Below are 21,820 nucleotides of genomic sequence, written 5' to 3'. Positions count from 1 at the left end.
ACACCATTGTCCAATTCACCTCTCTACCTTCTCTACACTTCTATCACTCCCTCCTGCTGGATACATTTCTTTGCCCTGTTTTCAAGAAACCACCTTCTTCTTTTAATTTTTTCTCCCTGCTATACTGGCAGCTCCTTCTCTGTCTCCTCAATTGGTTTCCCCGTAGAGGTGAGGTGTTTCAGTCTCCAGTTCTTCCTCTCCCTCTCTTTTGTCTCCACACTGATTCCCTCAGTGATCTCATCCCATCTTATGATTTTAAATACCGTCATATGCGAACATGTAAGGCCTTCCACTTACACTCAAGACTCAGAAAGCCAACTGCCTACTCGCCTCCAACTTAACATGTCCAGACTGACTGCTGAGCTCTCCTCAAAAGCCCTACCTCTTTCACAGTCTTCCCCAAATCAGCCAATGGCAATTCCATCCTTCCAAGTTGGAGCCATCCTTGCTTTCTTGACTCCTCTTTTTCCCTCTAGCCCACACTCTCCACTCAGCTGTCACCAATTCCTGTGGGCTCTATCTACTTTATTACTCAGGAGCCCATTTCTTACCACCTCTACCATGTCCACCTATTCAAACCACCATCTCTCTTGCCTAAGTTAAGAAACACAATTCTTACTGGTGTCCCAATTCCACCCTTGTCTCACTGCCATCTATTTTTAACTCAGCAGCAGCCAGAAAGATTTCTTCAAGATACGTCAGTGCATGTCATCTTTTCCCACAGAACTTTCCAGTAGTTCCCTGTTTCATTTGTAATAAGAGCTAAAGACTTTACAGTCCCTAAAAATGCCCCTCAAATGTTATTTCTCTGTCCTCATTTCCTGGTGCTTCTCTACTCGATTCTTCCTCTGCAATCACAGGGACATCCCTGCAGTTCTTCCTCACTTCTCCCATGATCTTGCCTCAGTTCTTGCACTCTGTGTCTTCTGTCTGCCCTTCCAGACCCACCCTTTGCCCTTATCATCTTTGCTCTGTGCCCTGGAAGGATGAAATCTGTGGTTGATGTAGTGGTCTCCCTGGCTTTTTTCTTCCAGAAGGATTTGGCCAATGGAAAACCCAGCAGAAGATCTAAAGGGGGAATATCCGTGAGGTTAGTCTTTCCTTTTCTCTCTCTTCTTGTTCTTCCTTCCGTCAGTGTTGGTGCAGGTGCTGTGTCACTCAGCCTAAGGTTCTAGCTTTAGTCAGGCAGACTCTCAACATTATCTCTTTGTCCAAGTTCTAATGACCACCTACCAGCCACCTTCTCAAGTCTAGAGTTGATTTTAGTGCATCACTGTCTCTAGCTCCTGAATACTAGGTTGTCTCTTCTCATTTTCCTACAACTTGCTGACACCTTTGAAAATAATCACTTTTGCCGGGGTCCAGCCCCGGGGGGGATTCAGGGGTCCCACAGGAGGAGACGGCATTGGCGAAAATGGAGTGAGAGAGCCGAATTCTTTTTTTTTTTCTTTATTCTCCGGTTAGCATTTACTGCCAGGCATCTCTACCAAATGCTGGTCTAGCTTTTTTTTATGCACACACACTAAGTTATAATCACATGGTATTTTGTTTCACTATGGTTACATGTTTCCAGATAACAGTTAATTCATATTTATAAACTATAAATCAGGTGGTAAGTTATTTAAAGTACAGTTATACAATAGCAATATTGGTACAAATTTTTAAAAGATTAGTACTAATTAATAACTCTACTGTTGTTGTGAGTCAAGGGCGCAGAGAGAGATTAGCAGACGAAATCATTAAGGACTAGCAAAGGACCACCGCTTGCTTAAGCAAATGGCCTTGAGTTTATGCAGTGTCCTAATTTTTCTCACAAGACTTCAAAAGGCTTGCTTATTAAGAAATTGACATAACATCAAGAGTAATTTTTGCTTAAAGATATATAGAGTGCACCTGCAAGATAGCTTAGTAGCAACATAATTTTAGAAGGCATTAATTGCTATTGCTTTTATGGATGCCCCCCCATACCTCTCATTATCTGAAGAAAGAATTTTGGGAAAGTATATAAATCTCATGAGAGTGTCTCACTGAGAAAGCCCAGCAACTGCCTTCAGTCATAAAACAATTCTCTTAGCAAAACATTCTTTTCTTGCTGACTGCATTCCCATCTCAAGCCACTCAACAGGTCATTCTATTACTCCTTTCCTAAGATTCTATTGTCTAGTCAAATTTTATTTATTTACTATATTCACACACTAATTAAATTCTAACTATATTTTTCTTAGAGTGTTCCACCATCTGCAGATTAAATAAGCAAGAAGAAAGGAAAGTTTCTCTATCACCTGAAAAGGCTAGGGAGGAAAAATAATGAATTAAGTGAAGGCCGAAAGGTGCTCTGCACAGCCACTGCCTTCTATCCATACACAAGTCACAATCTATTCTTTTTAACATGATTAGTAAGAAGAAATTCTCCTACAAACTTAACCCTTTATGAGGAATATCATAGCCAGCCTCTTATATTTATCAGCCCAGTTCAAGGGGCTTACAGGCTTTTTTGTGGAATTTACACCTTCTGTCTCATTTCCAAAGAAATTACTACGAATCTACAGGGAAAGCACGGTACTATTATCCCTGTGCCACAAATAATAGCACACACCCAGAAAAGGGGGGATATAAGGCCAGATTAATTCAAAAAGTCAAAGGGGGAAGTATCATTGTGCCTATTCTTTGTGGTGACTTTGTCACCCCGCAGCCATTGGTCTTCACTGCAGTGACTTTGTCACCCTGCAGCCATTGGTCTTCTCTGCTGTGACTTTGTCAATCAGCAGTTTTTGATCTTCTTCTGCTGTGACCTTGTCAGCCAGCAGTTGTGGGTCTTCTCCTGCTGTGACCTTGTCAGCCAGCAGTCCTTGATTGGCTCCCGACATCTCCCCCTTTTTTATTATTTAAATAAAGCTTTTGTATTTTCACCGCTATTTCCCTGTGATTGTTGTTTAAGAGTCAGAACATGACTGGAAGGACAAGAAGAGTGATAATTGCCACAGCTATTATTATGCCTATATCAGTAGCCAGAGAGGTCAGGCCATGCATAGAAAACATATTTTTAATGTTTTTAACAAATTGATTAGCTACTTCTGAGGCAGAGACTAAAGAGCCTGAATGTCCTAAGTTTTGTATTTGCTGATGTAATTTTTTCAAATCTAAACTAATATTACTATTATTCCATACACCTAACAAATGATTTTGTATATTATTCCATGCTATGATAGACTGATTGTATTTTAAAGGAGTCACACATATTTACCTGAATTCTGCATGGCATCTAAGAGTCATTCTAGCTTTTATAGCTAACAACTCATTACATATGTGAATAAAAGCCTCCTTTAAAGCATTCACTTTTAATTCTAACTTTCTATCTATAGTCTCCTGTATTGCTAATGCAAGAGATATATTACGAGATAAACTATTTACATGATTTGCAGTGTGAACTGATTGAGCTAAAGCAGTGGTGGAAGCAGCTACAGATTCTATAATAGCAATAAGAGCAGTAATTCCCAAAATTAATTCGGCAACAAATCGCTTTCCTCGATGGTGAGCAAGCACTTCAGAAGCAGCCTGTAGTGCATGCAATTCTGGGTCATTATACCAAGGCTGAGACAGACTAACAGGTAACGTCACATAAGGTGGCTGCTGCAAAATAAACATGACTTGAAAACATATAGGTATCTTATCCGTTTTTTCATGAAATGAGAAATTTGAATTAGTTTTATGCATAATAAAAGAACTACATGATTCTCTCAAAAACTTAGTATGATTATTAAACATAGGTATATTATTTCCTCCCCAAGTAACAGGCTTAACTAATGGTGGATTTGGAATATAAGCCCAATAAGATTTGTTTTGTCCAATAGCTTAAACATTAAGTATCTGAATTGAAAGTACAGCTAGCATAACAATAAACATATTAGCAGGGTTACGATGTATGTTTTGTCGATGACAAATTAAATCAGCCCTCTCAGTCAATGCCTTCAACTGGTCCCAGGTTGGTGGGTTGACAGTCCGAGTAAAGCGAGCCATCCGTTGACCATGATAGGGAGGTCGTCTAGCTTCCTGTAGTGACAGTCGCTGCATTACTCGAGTAACAGGATTATACAGAGAGTTTCTTGATGGCTTTTGCTGGAAAGTCACTGGTGATGCGGGTGGCACAGGAGTCTCCTTCTGGCTGGGAGGGGGCAGCAGATTTCTAGAAGTCTTAGTGGGAATAAATTACTGATTGTCTTTTTAGAAATTGCAGCAGTGGGCGAGCAGGAAGATGAAATAAAACCTGCCTTGTAAAATTACTAAAAGCAATTTGGATTTAGATTCACAAATTTTTGACAAAGCGTGGGACTGTTTTTCATTCCCTGGGGCAATACCTTCCACTGATATTTCTCATAAGGTTGTTTAAAATTTTCTGATGGCAGACTAAATGCAAACCTTCAACAATCCTGTGTAGCTAATGGTATAGTAAAAAAGCAGTCTTGTAAATCTATGACAATTACACTGTAGCCATGAGGCACCGCAACTGGTGAGGGGTTTAAGGGTTTTTATTCATCTATATAAATTATTTCCGTATATTTGTAGCTATTTAGAAAAAGACAAAACAGTGTTATTAGCTGGATTAAACAAAAAAGGGTAAAAGTTTGCAGAAGAAACAGGTTTAGCATTTTCTGTAGGACTCCAGCGTCTCTCAGCTGTTGAATAATTTTGTATATCAGCATTTAAAAGAAATTTTTTAAAGTAAGAAGCATGATAAAGAAGATTTGCAGGAGTTTCAGTATATGAGTTTTCTATATTCATAAAAACATTTTTACTTCATTAATTAACAGGCAATTTAAAGAACACGTTAAAGCTGGAAAAATTCTAGTGTGACTTTTATTATTTTTCTATAGTAAAAAAATTTACACCTTTGTTAGGCAAATTTACTCTGCTTCATGCTCTGCAGCGGCAGCAAGCAGCCTGAAGCTTGAAGCAGTTAGTCAAAATTAACAAGTCTTTAGGATTTATATTTAAATTTAAATGAGCGTGCTTTACTTGTTTCAATTAAAATTATAAATTTGTAGGGATGATATTTTTATAATATTAGAGCCGGCATATTCAATTTTTGCATGCAAGAATTTAAAAAATCACATTTAGACAACATTAAACAAAGACCAAACACAAACAAGAATTAGACAAAGTAGACAAATTAGACAACTTAGAGAGAAACCCGGGATTTTAGAGATTAGAATATGGCCTGCTTGATTTTTACACAGGGCAATTTTGATTGGAATATATTGGATAGAAACTAAACAGAACTCTCTCTCGAAAAGTTTCGAGAACGGCCGTTTGAGATTTTGTTTAGCCATATTCAAACAGGTGTTTCCTTTGCCCTCTTTTCAGGCATAGAACAGGAAAGAAATAAAATGAGTTGAGAGAAAGAGGAGAACAGAAAAAACTGTAATTTTTCCAAACTTTTAAGTCCTTCTATTTACTAAAGAAAATCAGATAATAACACAATTTTAAAACTTATCTCAGTCTCTAATCATTTTTAAGTTCTAATAGCTGCTACAACCTGCAGCCAAAATCCCTTCATTTCAACCCCCACAAGAGGCTTGCTTCTCATATTTGCATGGAGGCATGGGTGGTTTAGTGGTAGAATTCTCGCCTGCCATGCGGGAGGCCTGAGTGAGGTCTGAGACAGACCGGAGTTGACAAATGGATTCAGGCTGGCCCCAATTGTTATTGGGGCCTGAGGCTGGCCCCCTTGCCAGTTTTCCTGATTACTATTTTGGTTACTTGTCAGATTTGGATTATGTGGGGGCTGCCATTCTATTCCTAACTTTGGTCCTAATGGCTGTCTGTTTTGTGAAATTTAGAACGGCACAGCTTTGCCCAATGATATCCTTCCTGACAGCATGGACACAAAGTCTTAGGCAATGGGACATTATTATTAGCATTATTAATTATGGGAGCTGTCCCTTGCATTCCTGGGCCTGCTTGCCCACTCTTGTTAGGGCATTGTCGGCTAAAGTGGCCCGTTTGATTACAAGAAAAGCAAGTAAGACTTCCCTTAGAGGAAGCTTTATTGACAGAAGGCATTTTTCCTTGATACATAGTCTTAATAAATTGAGGATATGTTTCTCCTTTTAAAGCTGTAGCAATAGTTACTCCCTGAATAAAAGCAGGACTTACATCCTGACAGGCTTTGATGAAATCCCCTATCGTTCCTTCTCTCCTCACTGACCGCAACATGGCCTGGCAAGTGGAATTAGCATTTTCATAAGCCAACTGTTTAATTATAATATCTCCTGCCGCCTCATCTGAAACAACTCCTCTCACTGCTTGAATCAACCGAGCAACAAACTCCCCACAAGGTTCATCACCTCTCTGTTTTACTCCCACCACAGCAACATCACCAGACCAAGCCGGCAACTTTCTCCAAGCTGATATAGCACAACCATTCACTTGTATCAAAGCCGGTTTAGAAAGTTTTAACTGTTCACTAACATTAGCAAACTCTCCCTTTCCCGCAATTATTTCTCCAATCACAGGATTATGAGTCTTCCGATTCCCAACTGCCTGGTGTTTAGCTTGCTCCTCACATTCAGCTCTTCAAAGGAGACAATTTTCTCCAGACAAACAAGCCCTAGCCACCTGTTTCCAATTATAAGGAGTCATCCAATTATGAGAAATTGTTTCCACCAAAGACTTAGTATAAGGAGAGGTGGGTCCATATTGATTGCAAGCCATTTCCAATTCTTTCAATAATTTATAAAGAAGCGGCTCCCATGTAGGATTCTCCTCATTATCAAATTCACCAGCCACAGCCACAGGAAAACATAATGCCAAATCAGTTTCCCCTTGGTCGCAAGAAGCTTGAATTGCCTTCTGCAACCCTGTTAACCTTGATGATTTTTTCTTTTCATTAACATCTGGTGATTGTACTGGTAGAGGTAAAGACATTTTAATAGCCTTATTTTCATTCTTTTTGTCAGTCTTGGAGGAATATAATATGGGCAAGACTGTTTTTGACTTCCAATCCTTATTATTCCTATTATATTTAGCTGCCTCATCTTCTAATTCAGCCTCATCTTTTGGAGATAAAGGATTTTCACTATCATTTTGATATTTACTTAATTTAAAAGAGGCCATAGCATGATTTGTATTATTTTGAGACTGCCTTCTATTTCTAATTAATGGAGTCTCTTCTTTTGGAGGAGCAGTTGCCTTAGAAAGTTTATGCATTTCATGTTCTGGATTTAAGGCATCTTTAATCAAGCTTCATAAAGCAAATGCATCAACTGGGACCTTTTCTGGTCCGTGTAGCTCATAATAAAGTTTTAAATTTTCTCCAACTTTAACCCATTTCTCGAAACTAAGCGTTCCCTCATCTGGAAACCATGGAGAACATTTTTGTACGAATTTCATAAAACGAGCTACTTGTTTAGAGGAGACCTTAACTCCTTTTTGGGAAAGTGTATATTTAATGACTTTTATAAAGAGTCTTCTTTTTTTAGACTCAGTATGGCCCATGACTTTTCAAAATTTTAAGTTTTGAAATTCTCCACCTATCCTCACCCTGTCTTTCTTACAGGGGGGTTTGCAGCACCCTGAGTGGAGTCCTAGCTGTCCCGAGACAACGAGGGGGGATTACCTGTGAGTCCCTGTTCGGGCGCCAAATGCCAGGGTCCAGCCCCGGGGGGGATTCAGGGGTCCCACAAGAGGAGACGGCGTCGGCGAAAATGGAGTGAGAGAGCCGAATTCTTTTCTTTCTCTTTATTCTCCAGTTAGCATTTACTGCCAGGCATCTCTACCAAATGCTGGTCTAGCTTTTTTTTATGCACACACACTAAGTTATAATCACATGGTATTTTGTTTCACTATGGTTACATGTTTCCAGATAACAGTTAATTCATATTTATAAACTATAAATCAGGTGGTAAGTTATTTAAAGTACAGTTATACAATAGCAATAACAATATTGGTACAAATTTTTAAAAGATTAGTACTAATTAATAACTCTACTGTTGTTGTGAGTCAAGGGCGCAGAGAGAGATTAGCAGACGAAATCATTAAGGACTAGCAAAGGACCACCGCTTGCTTAAGCAAAAGGCCTTGAGTTTATGCAGTGTCCTAATTTTTCTCACAAGACTTCAAAAGGCTTGCTTATTAAGAAATTGACATAACATCAAGAGTAATTTTTGCTTAAAGATATATAGAGTGCACCTGCAAGATAGCTTAGTAGCAACATAATTTTAGAAGGCATTAATTGCTATTGCTTTTATGGATGCCCCCCCATACCTCTCATTATCTGAAGAAAGAATTTTGGGAAAGTATATAAATCTCATGAGAGTGTCTCACTGAGAAAGCCCAGCAACTGCCTTCAGTCATAAAACAATTCTCTTAGCAAAATATTCTTTTCTTGCTGACTGCATTCCCATCCCAAGCCACACAACAGGCCATTCTATTACTCCTTTCCTAAGATTCTATTGTCTAGTCAAATTTTATTTATTTACTATATTCACACACTAATTAAATTCTAACTATATTTTTCTTAGAGTGGTTCCACCATCTGCAGATTAAATAAGCAAGAAGAAAGGAAAGTTTCTCTATCACCTGAAAAGGCTAGGGAGGAAAAATAATGAATTAAGTGAAGGCCGAAAGGTGCTCTGCACAGCCACTGCCTTCTATCCATACACAAGTCACAATCTATTCTTTTTAACATGATTAGTAAGAAGAAATTCTCCTACAAACTTAACCCTTTATGAGGAATATCATAGCCAGCCTCTTATATTTATCAGCCCAGTTCAAGGGGCTTACAGGCTTTTTTGTGAAATTTATACCTTCTGTCTCATTTCCAAAGAAATTACTACGAATCTACAGGGAAAGCATGGTACTATTATCCCTGTGCCACAAATAATAACACACACCCAAAAAAGGGGGGATATAAGGCTAGATTAATTAAAAAAGTCAAAGGGGGAAGTATCATTGTGCCTATTCTTTGTGGTGACTTTGTCACCCCGCAGCCATTGGTCTTCACTGCAGTGACTTTGTCACCCCGCAGCCATTAGTCTTCTCTGCTGTGACTTTGTCAATCAGCAGTTTTTAATCTTCTTCTGCTGTGACCTTGTCAGCCAGCAGTTGTGAGTCTTCTTCTGCTGTGACCTTGTCAGCCAGCAGTTGTGGGTCTTCTCCTGCTGTGACCTTGTCAGCCAGCAGTCCTTAATTGGCTCCCGACACACTTTTTTTCAACTCTCCTCAAAATATCCAAGTGAATTGTGTCATCAGTCTTCTGCTCTGACTGATACAGGGCCTTTGCACATGCTGTTTCCCCTACCTACAGCACTCTTTTCCAAGATATACACATCACCCAAACCAAGGTTTTTACAAATCTTTGCTCAAATGTTACCTTCTTAGTGATGCCTTCCCTGTTCTACCCACTTAAGATTACACTTCTCATCCACTTTTCCCTGTACATCTTTTGTCCTTTTCCATAAAATTTACCGTTTTCTAATGTACCAACTGTAAGGTTGGTGGATAATGGGGCATGGTCATGTGGGGAACTCAGACCCGCCCACTTTGGCTAGGACCGCCCACAATCAAGCCCGCCAAAGGAAGCTTCCCAGGAACCTTTTGGAAAGAAGCGATCGTCTGCCAGCCAGTGAAATTTCACCACGTCATAGTAGCTCCACTTCCCTAGAGGGACCTTTTAAATATCTCCCACGCGGTTTAATCTGTTCAATTTCCCTAGCCTCCATTTTCTCCATCTTTCTTTCCTCGGGGCCAGGGAACCTTGCCAGGCAGGATGTGCGCTCTGTACTCAATAAAGCCGTTTACTTACTCCACACTTTGCGGCTCCGGCCCTCTTCCTTCTCGGTGGGGAAAAATACCTTACATTTTGGTGCTGAAAACCCAGGAAGGAGTTAGAAGTCTGCAAGGACTGCTCCTTTCTCCTCCCCTCCGAGAAAGAACCAGGAGAAAGTACCAGGATCTCCAACTTCCACCCACTTCGGCACATGGTGAGGTAAGTCCCCTGCCTCCAGCTTTCCTCTCAGTTCTTTCCTCAGAGACTCCCTGCCCGAAACCGTAGCTACATCAGGGAACTCTTTTCCGTCCGAGTGAGTGTGTGCTTGTGGAGACCTCCCCAAGCACATCCACTTTCATCCGTGGCTGGACATTGAGTTTTTAGGACGCTAATACTCAAGTCTGACCACTCTGAGAACTGAGCGTGGCTGTGAGGGCACAGGAATTTCCCTCCCTAAGGAAGAAGAAACTGTTCTTCTTCTCCGCTGTGGCCAGGCCACAGAATCCACTCAATTAGCCTCCTGAAGGGACTTTCGGTGTTAACACCCTCACCAATTTAACTATCGCCAAAAAAGCTGGGAACTGATTGGAGATCTCTTACATACACGGCTCCTAATTATTCACGCACCTGTCCTTAATCTCTGTGCTGCCTGTTCCACCGCACAGCCCTTTTTCTGGCCAGAGAAACCTCACCTAAAACCTCTACTCCTAATCTTTCCTTCTCCGCGGACTCCAAACTCTCTCTCCCCTCCCTTCGCAAAAACCTGTTTCTTATTCGCCATCTACTACCATCTCTTTCTCCTCCCCTGCTGGCCAAGGGACCCTCCCTTCACTGTGTTCTCTAGTCCTGCCTCCGTCAGGCCTTTCTCAGCCTGGCATTGGCTCTTACACCGGTTTTCAGGACGTCCAACCCCAATTTTCTTACAGGAAGTTCCTGCCCTATCTTGCCTTTGGCTACAGCGTTTCCTGCAAGATCTGGGTGCCGGGCTCCGCACGAGCCCCCCTCCTCTTATTCCCAATCCCCCAAACACCTATCCGGAACCTGTGAACACAGCATTTAAAGTTTTTAATGGTCCCAACTAGTAAAAACAGGCCTGTTCACCAGGCCCCCATGCAGCAGAAGGTAATGCTCCAAACCCAAACTCTTGTGGCAACCCTGAGACCAGCAGAGCCACCAGCAGCTTGCTTTAAGTGTGGCAAGCAGGACCACTGGTCCCAGCAGGGCCCCTGCCGGTGGCTGCCCACTGAGCCCTGCCCTGACTGCAAGCAGCCCAGTCACTGGCAGAGTGATTGCCCCTTTGGGCAACAGGTTTTTTCCTCAGCACCTCTACGTGGAGGACAAGCCGCCCAAATGGAAGGCCAATCCAGCCAGGTGGGTGCATCGTTCGAACTCCTAGGACACGGCCTGGACTCGGAGAACCCAGGATTCTGCAACAAGTGGGTAAGTCAGTCCATCTCATTTCTTTTGGACACGGGGGCTGCCTTCTCTGTTTTTGCCTTTATACTCTGGACCTCTAGTTCCCTCACAGGTTTCAGTTATGGCAATGGATGGGACCCCCTTCCTTTCCCCTTTTTACACCACTCCTGACTTGCAGTTCTGCCTCAAGCTTGCCTCCTTATAGGACCACTGGCAGTCGGAACCACTGGACTTCACCCATCTCCAGCTCACCAAAAGGCTGGACCCTGCAAATTCCCCTATTACTCCTCTTTTTTATTTTAAATCCTTACAGGACCGCATCTGCGAAGTTTCTCCAGTCACAGCCACACAGATGTTCCTCTTGACACCCCTCCAATCCACCACCTTCCAATCTCCCCCTCCCCACGATGCCCCTATTCAGCAGGAAGTAGCCAGATGAATAAACGGTGCCCCTTTTTCTATTTAACACAAAAGGTCAGAATGTTAGGTCGGTGGATAATGGGGCATAGTCATGTGGGGAACTCAGACCCGCCCACTTTGGCTAGGACCGCCCACAATCAAGCCCTCCAAAGGAAGCTTCCCAGGAACCTTTTGGAAAGAAGCAATCGTCTGCCAGCCAATGAAATTTCACCACGTCATAGTAGCTCCACTTCCCTAGAGGGACCCTTTAAATATCTCCCACGCGGTTTAATCCGTGCAACTTCTCTAGCCTCCATTTTCTCCATCTTTCTTTCCTCGGGGCCAGGGAACCTTGCCAGGCAGGATGTGTGCTCTGTACTCAATAAAGTCGTTTATTATTCCACACTTTCCTTCTCGGCGGGGAAAAATACCTTACACCAACTTATTCACTTATTCATTTTATTTTATTGCATACCTTTCCTTCCCTCTACAAGAAGCCAAACTCCCTGAGGATAGAACTATTTGTTGGGTTTTATTCACTGCAATATCACAAGCACTCAGAAAAATGAGTAGCTGCAAAAAACTCTTTTTAATGCATACAAAGCAAAAACAAAAAACAAAAAATAAAAAAGCACTAAACCCCCACAGGGTTAAGAGAGAGCTTAAAAGTCTTGCTAAATTGTAGTAAATTGCTCTACAATCAGTTTAGACCTAACCAAACCCAGGCGAGTTGTTAACTAGAGATTGTATTGAGTCTCACCACTGGTGACATAAGGTTCTTATTTGAACAGGTTGAGTTTAGAAAGACAAATTTGCCCTTCAAATTCCACTTTTAAAGTAAATGTTAAAGTCCATAAATCATTTCAGTTGCTTAATTAGATATAAAGTCAGGTCCCAGAAATGTGAAGCAGGAATAGCTTTAGTTTGATACAAGTGATTACTCAGTGTTTCCTATCTCCTGTTTATTGATCCTCTATTTTGTGAGTCTGCAGGAAAAAATAATTTTTTTTTACTCAAGCAGTTTTGCATGGGTGAATTCCCAATACCTTAATGCTGTTATTCCTGAGAGATGTAGAAAAGCAAGTTTCTCTCAGCCGTTGGGTCTATAACTCTCTCTATAATTAATTGTCTTGCTGCCTTAGTTCATCTTGCCCTCATTGAAATCAGAAAAATTTTATTCTTTTGTGAATAAAGCCCTCTTGAGACCAACTACCCAGGATACAGGTACATAACCCATAAATAATTTAAAGTTTGGAGAGCTGTTACTCTGATGATTTTGCTTGCATCATGTTCTGAGAGGCCCCCTTCATGAGAGGATCTGACAGTAATTTATCCACATTATGGAATACCTGTCTTTTTGCTTCCCTTGTGGCCTGCTATGGAAGTCAACACCATGGCCTAAGCCTGTTATGACAGCTCCATTTTTCAACAAAAAAGAAATGAGGCTTTCCGAGGTTTGTATATGGTGGTTAATATATTTTGCAATGATCCATTTGAATGCCTTTTATCCTCTGGTAGACATACTGGACAAACTTAAAGAAGGAAATGTTTAAAATTAATGTCCATTTCACATGCCAATATCAAATTGACAATTATCAACTGATACAGCAGAGCATTATTTAATAAGTAACTAATTGCTCAACAGTTAAGATTACTGGTTGTAGATTGTAGGCCTAGATAAAGCTAATGGATATATATATGTGAAAAAAGCATCTCTCCACACCAATCTCACCAGCTCATTTGAAACCAGTCAAAATTCTATTTCTGAAGTCTCTCAACATTACTGTTATTCAAAAATAATCTTTCCAATGGGTCCCTGAGTCCATCCCCTCCCAAATATCCTTCCCACGCCTTCCTTAGCCTACACCTTAGCTGCTCCAATGCCTCATTTTCCATCTAGACTTTGTCTTCCAGATGGAACCAGCTCCTTTAACACCAAAAAAGTTTCTTTGGATAAGTTGAATAATGACCCTGGTATCATCAAATATAATGGATATGCTTCTGTTCTTACCTTACTTGTCCTTGTTGTAATATTTTCCATCGCTGGCCATCTCTTTTATCTGGAATCCCTTCTCCTCAGTATCTGGGATATCGGTCTTCCAGCTTTATTTCTACTTCTCTTTCTCTTCTCCTTTACACTCCTTTTGCAGATTTTCTTTTTCATGTAACATGCGAAATGTTTACATTTCCACAGCTCGTTCCCAAGTAATCTATAGTGTATCCGTAAAGTCATGGTGCACTTTTGACCAGTCACAGGAAAGCAACAAAAGACAATAGAAATGTGAAATCTGCACCAAATAAAAGGAAAACCCTCCCAGTTTCTGTAGGATGATGTGGCAGCATGTGCGCATGCGCAGATGATGACATAACACCGTGTATACGTATATAGCAAAGCAGCCCACGGCCATGCCAGTTGAGATGTGGATGGTACAGAGGAAAGTTCAGTGTGTTCTGTGGCTCGCTAAATTCGAATCCGTGACCAAAGTGCAATGTGAATATTGGCGTGTTTATAACAAAGCGCCACTACATAGGAATAACATTACTCGGTGGGATAAGCAGTTGAAGGAAACCGGCAGTTTGGTGGAGAAACCTCATTCTGGTAGGCCATCAGTCAGTGACGAGTCTGTAGAGGCTCTACGGGATAGCTACCTAAGGAGCCCTAAAAAATCTGTGTGTGAGCCCACATGAAACTGTACTGAATAGGTATGAAACTGGGAGAGTTTTCCTTTTATTTGGTGCAGATTTCACATTTTTATTGTCTTTTGTTGCTTTCCTGTGACCGGTTAAAAGTGCACCATGACTTTATGGACACACTGTATTCTACCAGCCATCCCATGGTCAACTTATCCATGTGCATATGCTAATGATTGTGCTCTAGCTCATAGCCTTCTAATGGGTTTCAATCCAGTGATCCAACTGCCATGTCTTACAAGCCCATCCAATTCAACATACCTGAACCCTTACAAATTTGAGACCAGGTCATCAGCAGCAACAGCTCTACCTAGTGGGCAAGAGACCCAGGAAACCAGCCTTGTTTCTGTCCTGAAGGACCCTTTGATTAGACAACCTGGAACACTGGCTTACCAGTGACTATGAATCATATTTCAACACTAAGCCATTTCACCAGAAATGCCAAATGAAACTAAAGAAAATAGGGAGCCTGCCCAAAGGAGCAGAAATGATGGGCCAGCTATCCCTCAGTGCATTACCCTTCAGGGAAGAAAATAGCTTTGAGGTCAGAAGCAGCAGCTTCTTGGGCATTAAAATATTAAGGGAAATAATAGCGGACTAGAGCAGAGAGCAAATGATTTGCCTGATTCAGAGAGAACATTTCTGTTGTTATTGCCCCCTATAAACTATCTTCACTCTAACCTCCATATTGGGGAGGTCTGATGGGATTGGTTGAGGCAATATTTCAGGTTAGTCCAGCTCTGTAAACTCCAGAGGGATGCCTGGAGCCAAAGACAGCCCTGACATTTATCTAAGTGACAGGACACTTATAGGAGCAAATGGGGCTCCTACCTTGCCACTACAGACATCGCAGCCAATAATGATGCTAATAGCAGAAGATCTGTGTCTTTAGTTCCAAGGGAGAAAGGAAAAATTAAAGAGGAAACCAATGACCACCCAAAGTCATTATGACCAGCTTGAACTTTGGTGAAAATCAGAAGTTCAGTGATTTCCAACAACAATAGGAGAATACAGGGTTATAATGATGCATGTGTGCACCTCATTCATTGGATTAAGAATAATCAAGATGCACTGGTTGGGTAGCTCATTATATAGAACATCATCCTGGTGAGCTAAGGTCTCCGGTTTGATCCTCAAGTCAGGGCACATATGAGAAGCAATCAATGAGTACACAACTCAATGGAACAATTAAGTGGAACCATGTGTTGATGCTTCTCTCTCTTTTCCTCTTCCTCTCTTTCCTTCTCTCTCTTCTTTACTCTCTCTCTTTTTCTCAAATCAATAGGAGAAATTTTTTTAACTAAAACAATGATCAAGATCACCCAAATGTTAAAAAAGTAAATGAACTATCTACTTTAAGGGGAGAGGCATAGAAAGGTTCTCAGCAGCTCAGTGAACACTGAGAAGCCACAAGGACCCTGAGGAACCTCCTTCTAGCCTCTGCAGATAGCTACCCTGGGGATTGGACTACAGCACGTAATATTGAGAGGCGTCTTGAAGGGTAAGTTAGAATGTGGCAAAACTGTCTTCCTAATATAAAATAACAAATTAGCAAAAGCTGTTTCAAAAAGAACATGATTTGAATGACATACCTTTCTGCTCCATTAAAGCTGATCTGAGGACCTTCGGGCCAGAGAGAATTTAGCCTAGGTCAGATTGCAGTTGGTGGGAGCAGCTGCCTGGTACACTGGGTAACATAAGAACACTAGTTCAAGGTCTCACTGAGTCATTCAAGAGAATGAGCATGGCATGTGTGAGCCAAAACGGCTGAGGCTCTGCCAAGTCCCAGATGGCTGTATTATAGGCTTCAGGCCTTTCTGGGCCTCAGTTTTCTGTCTTTTAAATAAAGATGTCACTAGAGGTGATCTCTAACATCTCTGCCACCTCTGATGTTCCACGGAAGACAGTTGGATTACGTCCACAGTTTTTTGTCAATCTTTGAAGTAGATTCTGCTTAAAGAAATAGGTGAAAAGCAAGATCAGCAACAACCTGACAAACCTCACTTGTGTAGAAAGTCCAATATGAAACTTGGGTGTCTCATCTCTACCTAAGCACTTCCAAATGCTTCTTAATTAGCTTTACACCAATAACACTCCTACAAACATGAAACCCATCCCAAAGAAGACATTTGCCCTTAAGCATTTGGTAGAGAAGATCAGACTGAGAACCGAGATCTTTCACTTGCTGTCATTCAGCTTCCCTGAACCTCAAAATAGGACTTCACCTATAGTTTCCTTCACCTATAAAATAGGACTAATGATAACTGTCTTTTACTCATGAAAGGGAAAGGACTTGGACACTTGGTTTAAGCAGGTATTTAATAGAGATAGACACAGATAGATACATAGATAGATACATAGATTACATTGATGATGGATAGATAGATCTGCTCCCCTAGTGGATTATAATACTCAAGAACAGGAAGAGTTTTTCTTTTACTTTCTCGATGGGAATAGCACAGTATTAGAGTCACAATAGATGCTAAATTCATTATGAGTTGACTTGATCTGATAGGATTAATTTTTTTTTATATGTTCACTCTTTAATTTTCAAACGACTTCCTGATTTTTATAACAAAACAAACATATTCAACAAAAATAAATTTCTTTACTTGGGAAAATTTTTTTAAAAAAGGAATGCAACAAGCAGAGAAGGGGAAAAGGGTATATTCCCCACAGCAGAAATTCCTAAAGTGTGGTCCCTGGAGCAGCAGCAGCTCCTTGCCAGTAACTTGTTAGAAATGCAGATTCTCAGGCCCCTTCTCACACCCACTAAATCAGAAACTCTGGGGAAGAGCCCAAGCATCTGTGTTTGACAAGCTCTCTGTGTGGGTTTTTCAGGCTAGAGTTGGAGGATCACAGCCTCACAAGGGTGCACTTTCATTTACCAGTGTGGCTGGGGGATGAGAGAATGACTATAGAGATTTAAGAGGAGGAAGGGGAGTTGATGGGCCTTGAAAGAGGTGGAAAGGTGGGCAGATGTGGAGAGGAGAGGCAGTCGAAGACACAGAAGTAACATGAGTAGAGTCTCCTGCCCTTGACTTAATTCTTAGCTGGGGGCTTAAGATCCAAGCATTGATGTGCTCCAAGATCAAAATGACCTTAATAATACTGTGTTTAAGACCAAGAACACATTATTCTGGATTTCCTACCAAAACATGACTCAATGAAGAACTTTTTCAACATTAATCCAAAGTGGTGAAAAATGCTTGAAATTGTCCGTCTGGAAAAATTGTCAAAGAATTATGGTCAGACATATTTTAGAGCCAAATGGAAAAGGATGTAAAAGTTGCATTAATTGTCCAGAAGACATCCTTCATGTTGAATATGAGAATGCAACCTCAGCTATAGGCTTTTAGTGATATAAATCTCTTAACACCTTGCCAGACATGTGACTTTCCTGTATGAAGGACTGGAGCCCACCTCCTGGGAAAGGATTGCTACAGTGCTTACCTGCCAATGGCTTCTAGGAGTGGCACGTGATGAAAAAGAACAAAACCCGTGATCACTGGAAAGAAAAGACAGTCATGCTACTTTGGACTTAATGAAAAGCTGTCTTAGCAAATTGAGTCATTCAAATCTAAGGTTCGTATGTTCTGACTAGTCTTTCATTCATGCTGGGTTGGTTTTTGTGTTTGTTTTTATAGAATTAGTGATTTTGTTTTTTTATGCCACATGAATGCACTTGATTATTCACCCTTTCTACCCCCCCCCCTTTTTTATTTTTGGTATTTGTCTGAAGTGAGAAAAAGAGGAGGCAGAGACAGACTCCTGAATGTGCCCACCCCACATGCCCACCAGGGGGCAATGCTCTGCACATCTGGGGCATTGTTCCATTGCAACTGGAGCCATTCTAGCGCCTGGGGCGAAGGCCATGAAATCATCCTCAGTGCCAGGGTCAACTTTGCTACAATGGAGCCTTGGCTGAGGGAAGGGAAAAGAGAAATAGAGAGGAAGGAGAGGAGGAAGTGTGGAGAAGCAGATGGGCACTTTTTCTGTGTGCCCTGGCCGGCAATTGAACCCAGGACATCCACATGCCGGACCGATGCTCTACCACTGAGCCAACCAGCCAGGGCCCATTCAACCCCTTTGACAGGGATAAGTTTGTGTTCTAAAAATCATCATTTCATTTAACTTATTTGTTTGGAACTTGGACTTCTGTGTTGACAGTGTGTGACTAATTGGCAGGCTTCTACCTCCTCCCTTTCTCCATGTTGGTGTAGATGTTACCATGTATGCTTTATCTTTTTTAGATGCCTTTATAACATAAGCTAGTTTCTTTTCTTTTTTTTCCTTTGGGAGGGGAAGAGAGAGACAGAGAGAAGGAGGTGGGGGTGGAGAAGCAAATGGGTGCTTCTCCTATGTGCCCTGGTCGGGAATCGAACCCAGGTCCCCCGCACGCCAGGCCGATGCTCTACCGCTGAGCCAACCGGCCAGGGCCATTTTATTTTAATTTTTAAGAGTAATGCACCTACTGTCCTAAGAAAGTTTTCACCGTACTCACAATGATGAGTTAACCCCTTTTTGTACTCCAATAGCAATCTCTTTACACAACTGTGATGCAAAGACAGATTTGTACACACAGTGAAGGAAAGCAGTCTTCTGTCAAATGGCGATTAAGATGCTTAAGCAGCTGGTCTTGGGACCTCCTACAACAGGAAGACTGGTTTTCTGATCTTCAGATGTTAAGACTTTTTACCTGACGCTTCAGCAGGCTTTTTATATACATCTTCTTCGTGGGCCTGCTTTTCTTCCTGGGTCTTATGATACATAATCTGGCATTCCAGATAGTTTGTGTTCCTCTTCTGCTTATCCAGGTACTTTCCCATGAAGCGTAAGAGATCAGTTGCACTGTCGGCAGAAGCCACCGACTTCAGGTCTTCCAGCAGCTTGGTTAACTTGTTCTCCAACTCCAGAGCAATCTCTAGAGCTTGTACACCAGTTCCCCAATTATCTATATTAGGTCTCTGAATCACGGGAAGGCAGATCTTACCCCCACGTCGTTTCAGGTATCTTACGAACTGCTTTGCATGTTCCCTCTTCACCTCAGCTTGGTCTTCGAAGAATGAGGCAAAGAGAGGTGCTTCCACATCTTCACCATAGTAACAGGCCATAGACAAATAAGCATCACTGACGTGCAGCTCATAAGATGCCACATGATTAACAGCAATCCCGCATTCTTCAGAGATGAGGTCCTGCACATCAGATGCCATCTCAGCTTCAGAGAAAACCAGGCTTACACAGTGCTCACATAAGCTAGTTTCTTCATGTTCACTTAACTACACCCTGAAAAATGATCTATCCACATACTTGGTGGCAAAAGACAAGAGCAGATAGCTCTAAAACTGAAATAGTTCTTCTGTAGACATCAAGGGAAAGATTGTGTGCAGGGACTGGATGAAGTACATTTCACATGTTTTGTTTCCATAAGAAAGTTGACGTCTTCAAATCAGAAATGGATTTGACATAACTATTTATTCAATAATGGTTGACTTGCCTTTCTTCAACAATGGCAAACTATCTGGTTTCATGGAAACAGAGCATTTTCATTCCTCATTGATCAGAAAACTATTCAAATGGACTGCTATATTTATTTAATTAGATTGCTGAAATTTTTCTAAGGAAAAATAAATGTAACTCTTTTTTTTAACCCATAAAATAAAGTTGACTTTCAGTACTACAATATTTTAGTGTGATATAAGTCTTTAAAAGATGAAATTTAAAAAATACAAATTTGAAAAAGACTCATATAAACCATACTGTTATTTTAATCAGCACTCTTATTCGCTCTCCTTTTTATTTGCCGGCTTTCTTTTTGATTGTATCATAATACTTGTCTAGACTCTGTTCTCCAATCTGATAGATTTTAGGAGACTTGAAATAAATGATACTAGAAAAAAATAAATTAGCAGTATTGTACATTAAAGTGTCACAGTTTAAAAAATTATGAATGGAAAAATCATTGACTGCTTACCCATCAGCTAAGAGAACCTGCTAGCAATTCATTTTCTTCAAAGTTATATAGCTTGTGATTAGGAATTCCTTATCCACCTTGCTATCAAAATGTATAATAAATAATTACTTACAACACTAGGTACGTTTCTGTGTTCCTAATTAATTTTTTGTTTTACAATAGATACAAAAGTTTTGTGGGAATTGCAACATTGGGTTAAGTTACAGCTCGTTATAATTTCATTGTGGACTGGTTTTATGAGTGTCTGACTTTGTGATTTGAGGAGCTGCCTTAAGTTTCAAAGTCACAGTTAAGTAAGGTGTTATTTAAAGCAACACAATAAAAATAGTGACAAGCACTATAAAAAACAACTCTCTCAGGTGATATTTAATCAGTAGGAAGTGGTATAGCACTAATAAAATACTTTCCAGAAGGTTGAAAATCTGTTTATGCCCCAAGCATCTCCCAACCCAGTGCCCTCCTACTCGCCCCTGCTGTCCCAGCCCCTCCTCCACTACATCTATCTCTTTTTTTTTTTTTTTTTTTTTTTTTTTTTTTTTTATTTTTCTGAAGCTGGAAACTGGGAGAGACAGTCAGACAGACTCCCGCATGCGCCTGACCGGGATCCACCCGGCACGCCCACCAGGGGCGATGCTCTGCCCCTCCGGGGCGTCGCTCTGCCGCGACCAGAGCCACTCTAGCGCCTGGGGCAGAGGCCAAGGAGCCATCCCCAGCGCCTGGGCCATCTTTGCTCCAATGGAGCCTTGGCTTAGGGAGGGGAAGAGAGAGACAGAGAGGAAGGTGGGGGTGGAGAAGCAAATGGGCGCTTCTCCTATGTGCCCTGGCCGGGAATCGAACCCGGGTCCCCTGCACGCCAGGCCAACGCTCTACCGCTGAGCCAACTGGCCAGGGCCCACCTATCTCTTAATGACTCAGGAACTACAGGTTAACGCCTGGCCCAGTAAGGAGGTTCCATACACAGCATGGTCAGATTGGTTACTATTGATTGGTAAGCATTTATGTCATACATATCTTTAACTTCATTCCTGATTAAATTTTATTAGTTATCATCTCAGCTAACACCTTAGCATCCAGCATAAGAATGGGTCTCAGAATAATTCCTGATGTGTGAAATGAGAAGGGAGGAGGCAGAGGAAGCCATGAAGGGAAAAAAGAGGATGGATAAGTGGGTAATTAGAAGCTTCAAAAGACTATTGTTATTTACAAGCAAACCTCTATATTTCACAATTTTCTTTCAGGTCAAACACATTTATGTCAATTATCTAGCTGCTCTGAAAAATTTTCTCAAAGAAAAGATGATTCCTTGTGTTGTGCAATATAACTGTTCAACCTCTACAGTTAGAACTTGGAAATATTCATGGCTGGAAAGGTGCTGCCCACAAGCTTACAGGTATCTAGTAGTTGTTGTGCCCCACCCAGATCTTCTTTACTGGGCCAGGGCACCCCTCCCAACTGCTAGTGTTGGATTTTGGTGGCTCACAGATGTACCCCCTTCTGGATAATTGCTGTCAGCCAAGAAGAGCCCTCTCTGCTTCCACAACCACCAGAATAGCTTGCTCCTAAAGACTGATGCC

At 41.3% G+C, this 21,820-nt stretch overlaps 1 protein-coding gene across 1 annotated transcript; it reads right to left on the bottom strand.

The window, feature by feature from the left end:
- Nucleotides 1-18,957: 18,957 nt before the first annotated feature.
- Nucleotides 18,958-19,485, bottom strand: LOC136323775 (ferritin, heavy subunit-like). Its single transcript, XM_066255571.1, has one exon. It carries the CDS (start codon nt 19,483-19,485, stop codon nt 18,958-18,960), a length of 528 nt encoding a protein of 175 aa, XP_066111668.1.
- Between the last annotated feature and the right edge of the window lie 2,335 nt (nt 19,486-21,820).

This window comes from Saccopteryx bilineata, chromosome 2 (assembly GCF_036850765.1).
Source record: "Saccopteryx bilineata isolate mSacBil1 chromosome 2, mSacBil1_pri_phased_curated, whole genome shotgun sequence".
NCBI classification, from domain to species: domain Eukaryota; kingdom Metazoa; phylum Chordata; class Mammalia; order Chiroptera; family Emballonuridae; genus Saccopteryx; species Saccopteryx bilineata.
The sequence above is the reverse complement of the archived record's forward strand: the minus strand, read 5'-3'. Positions and strand labels throughout refer to the sequence as shown.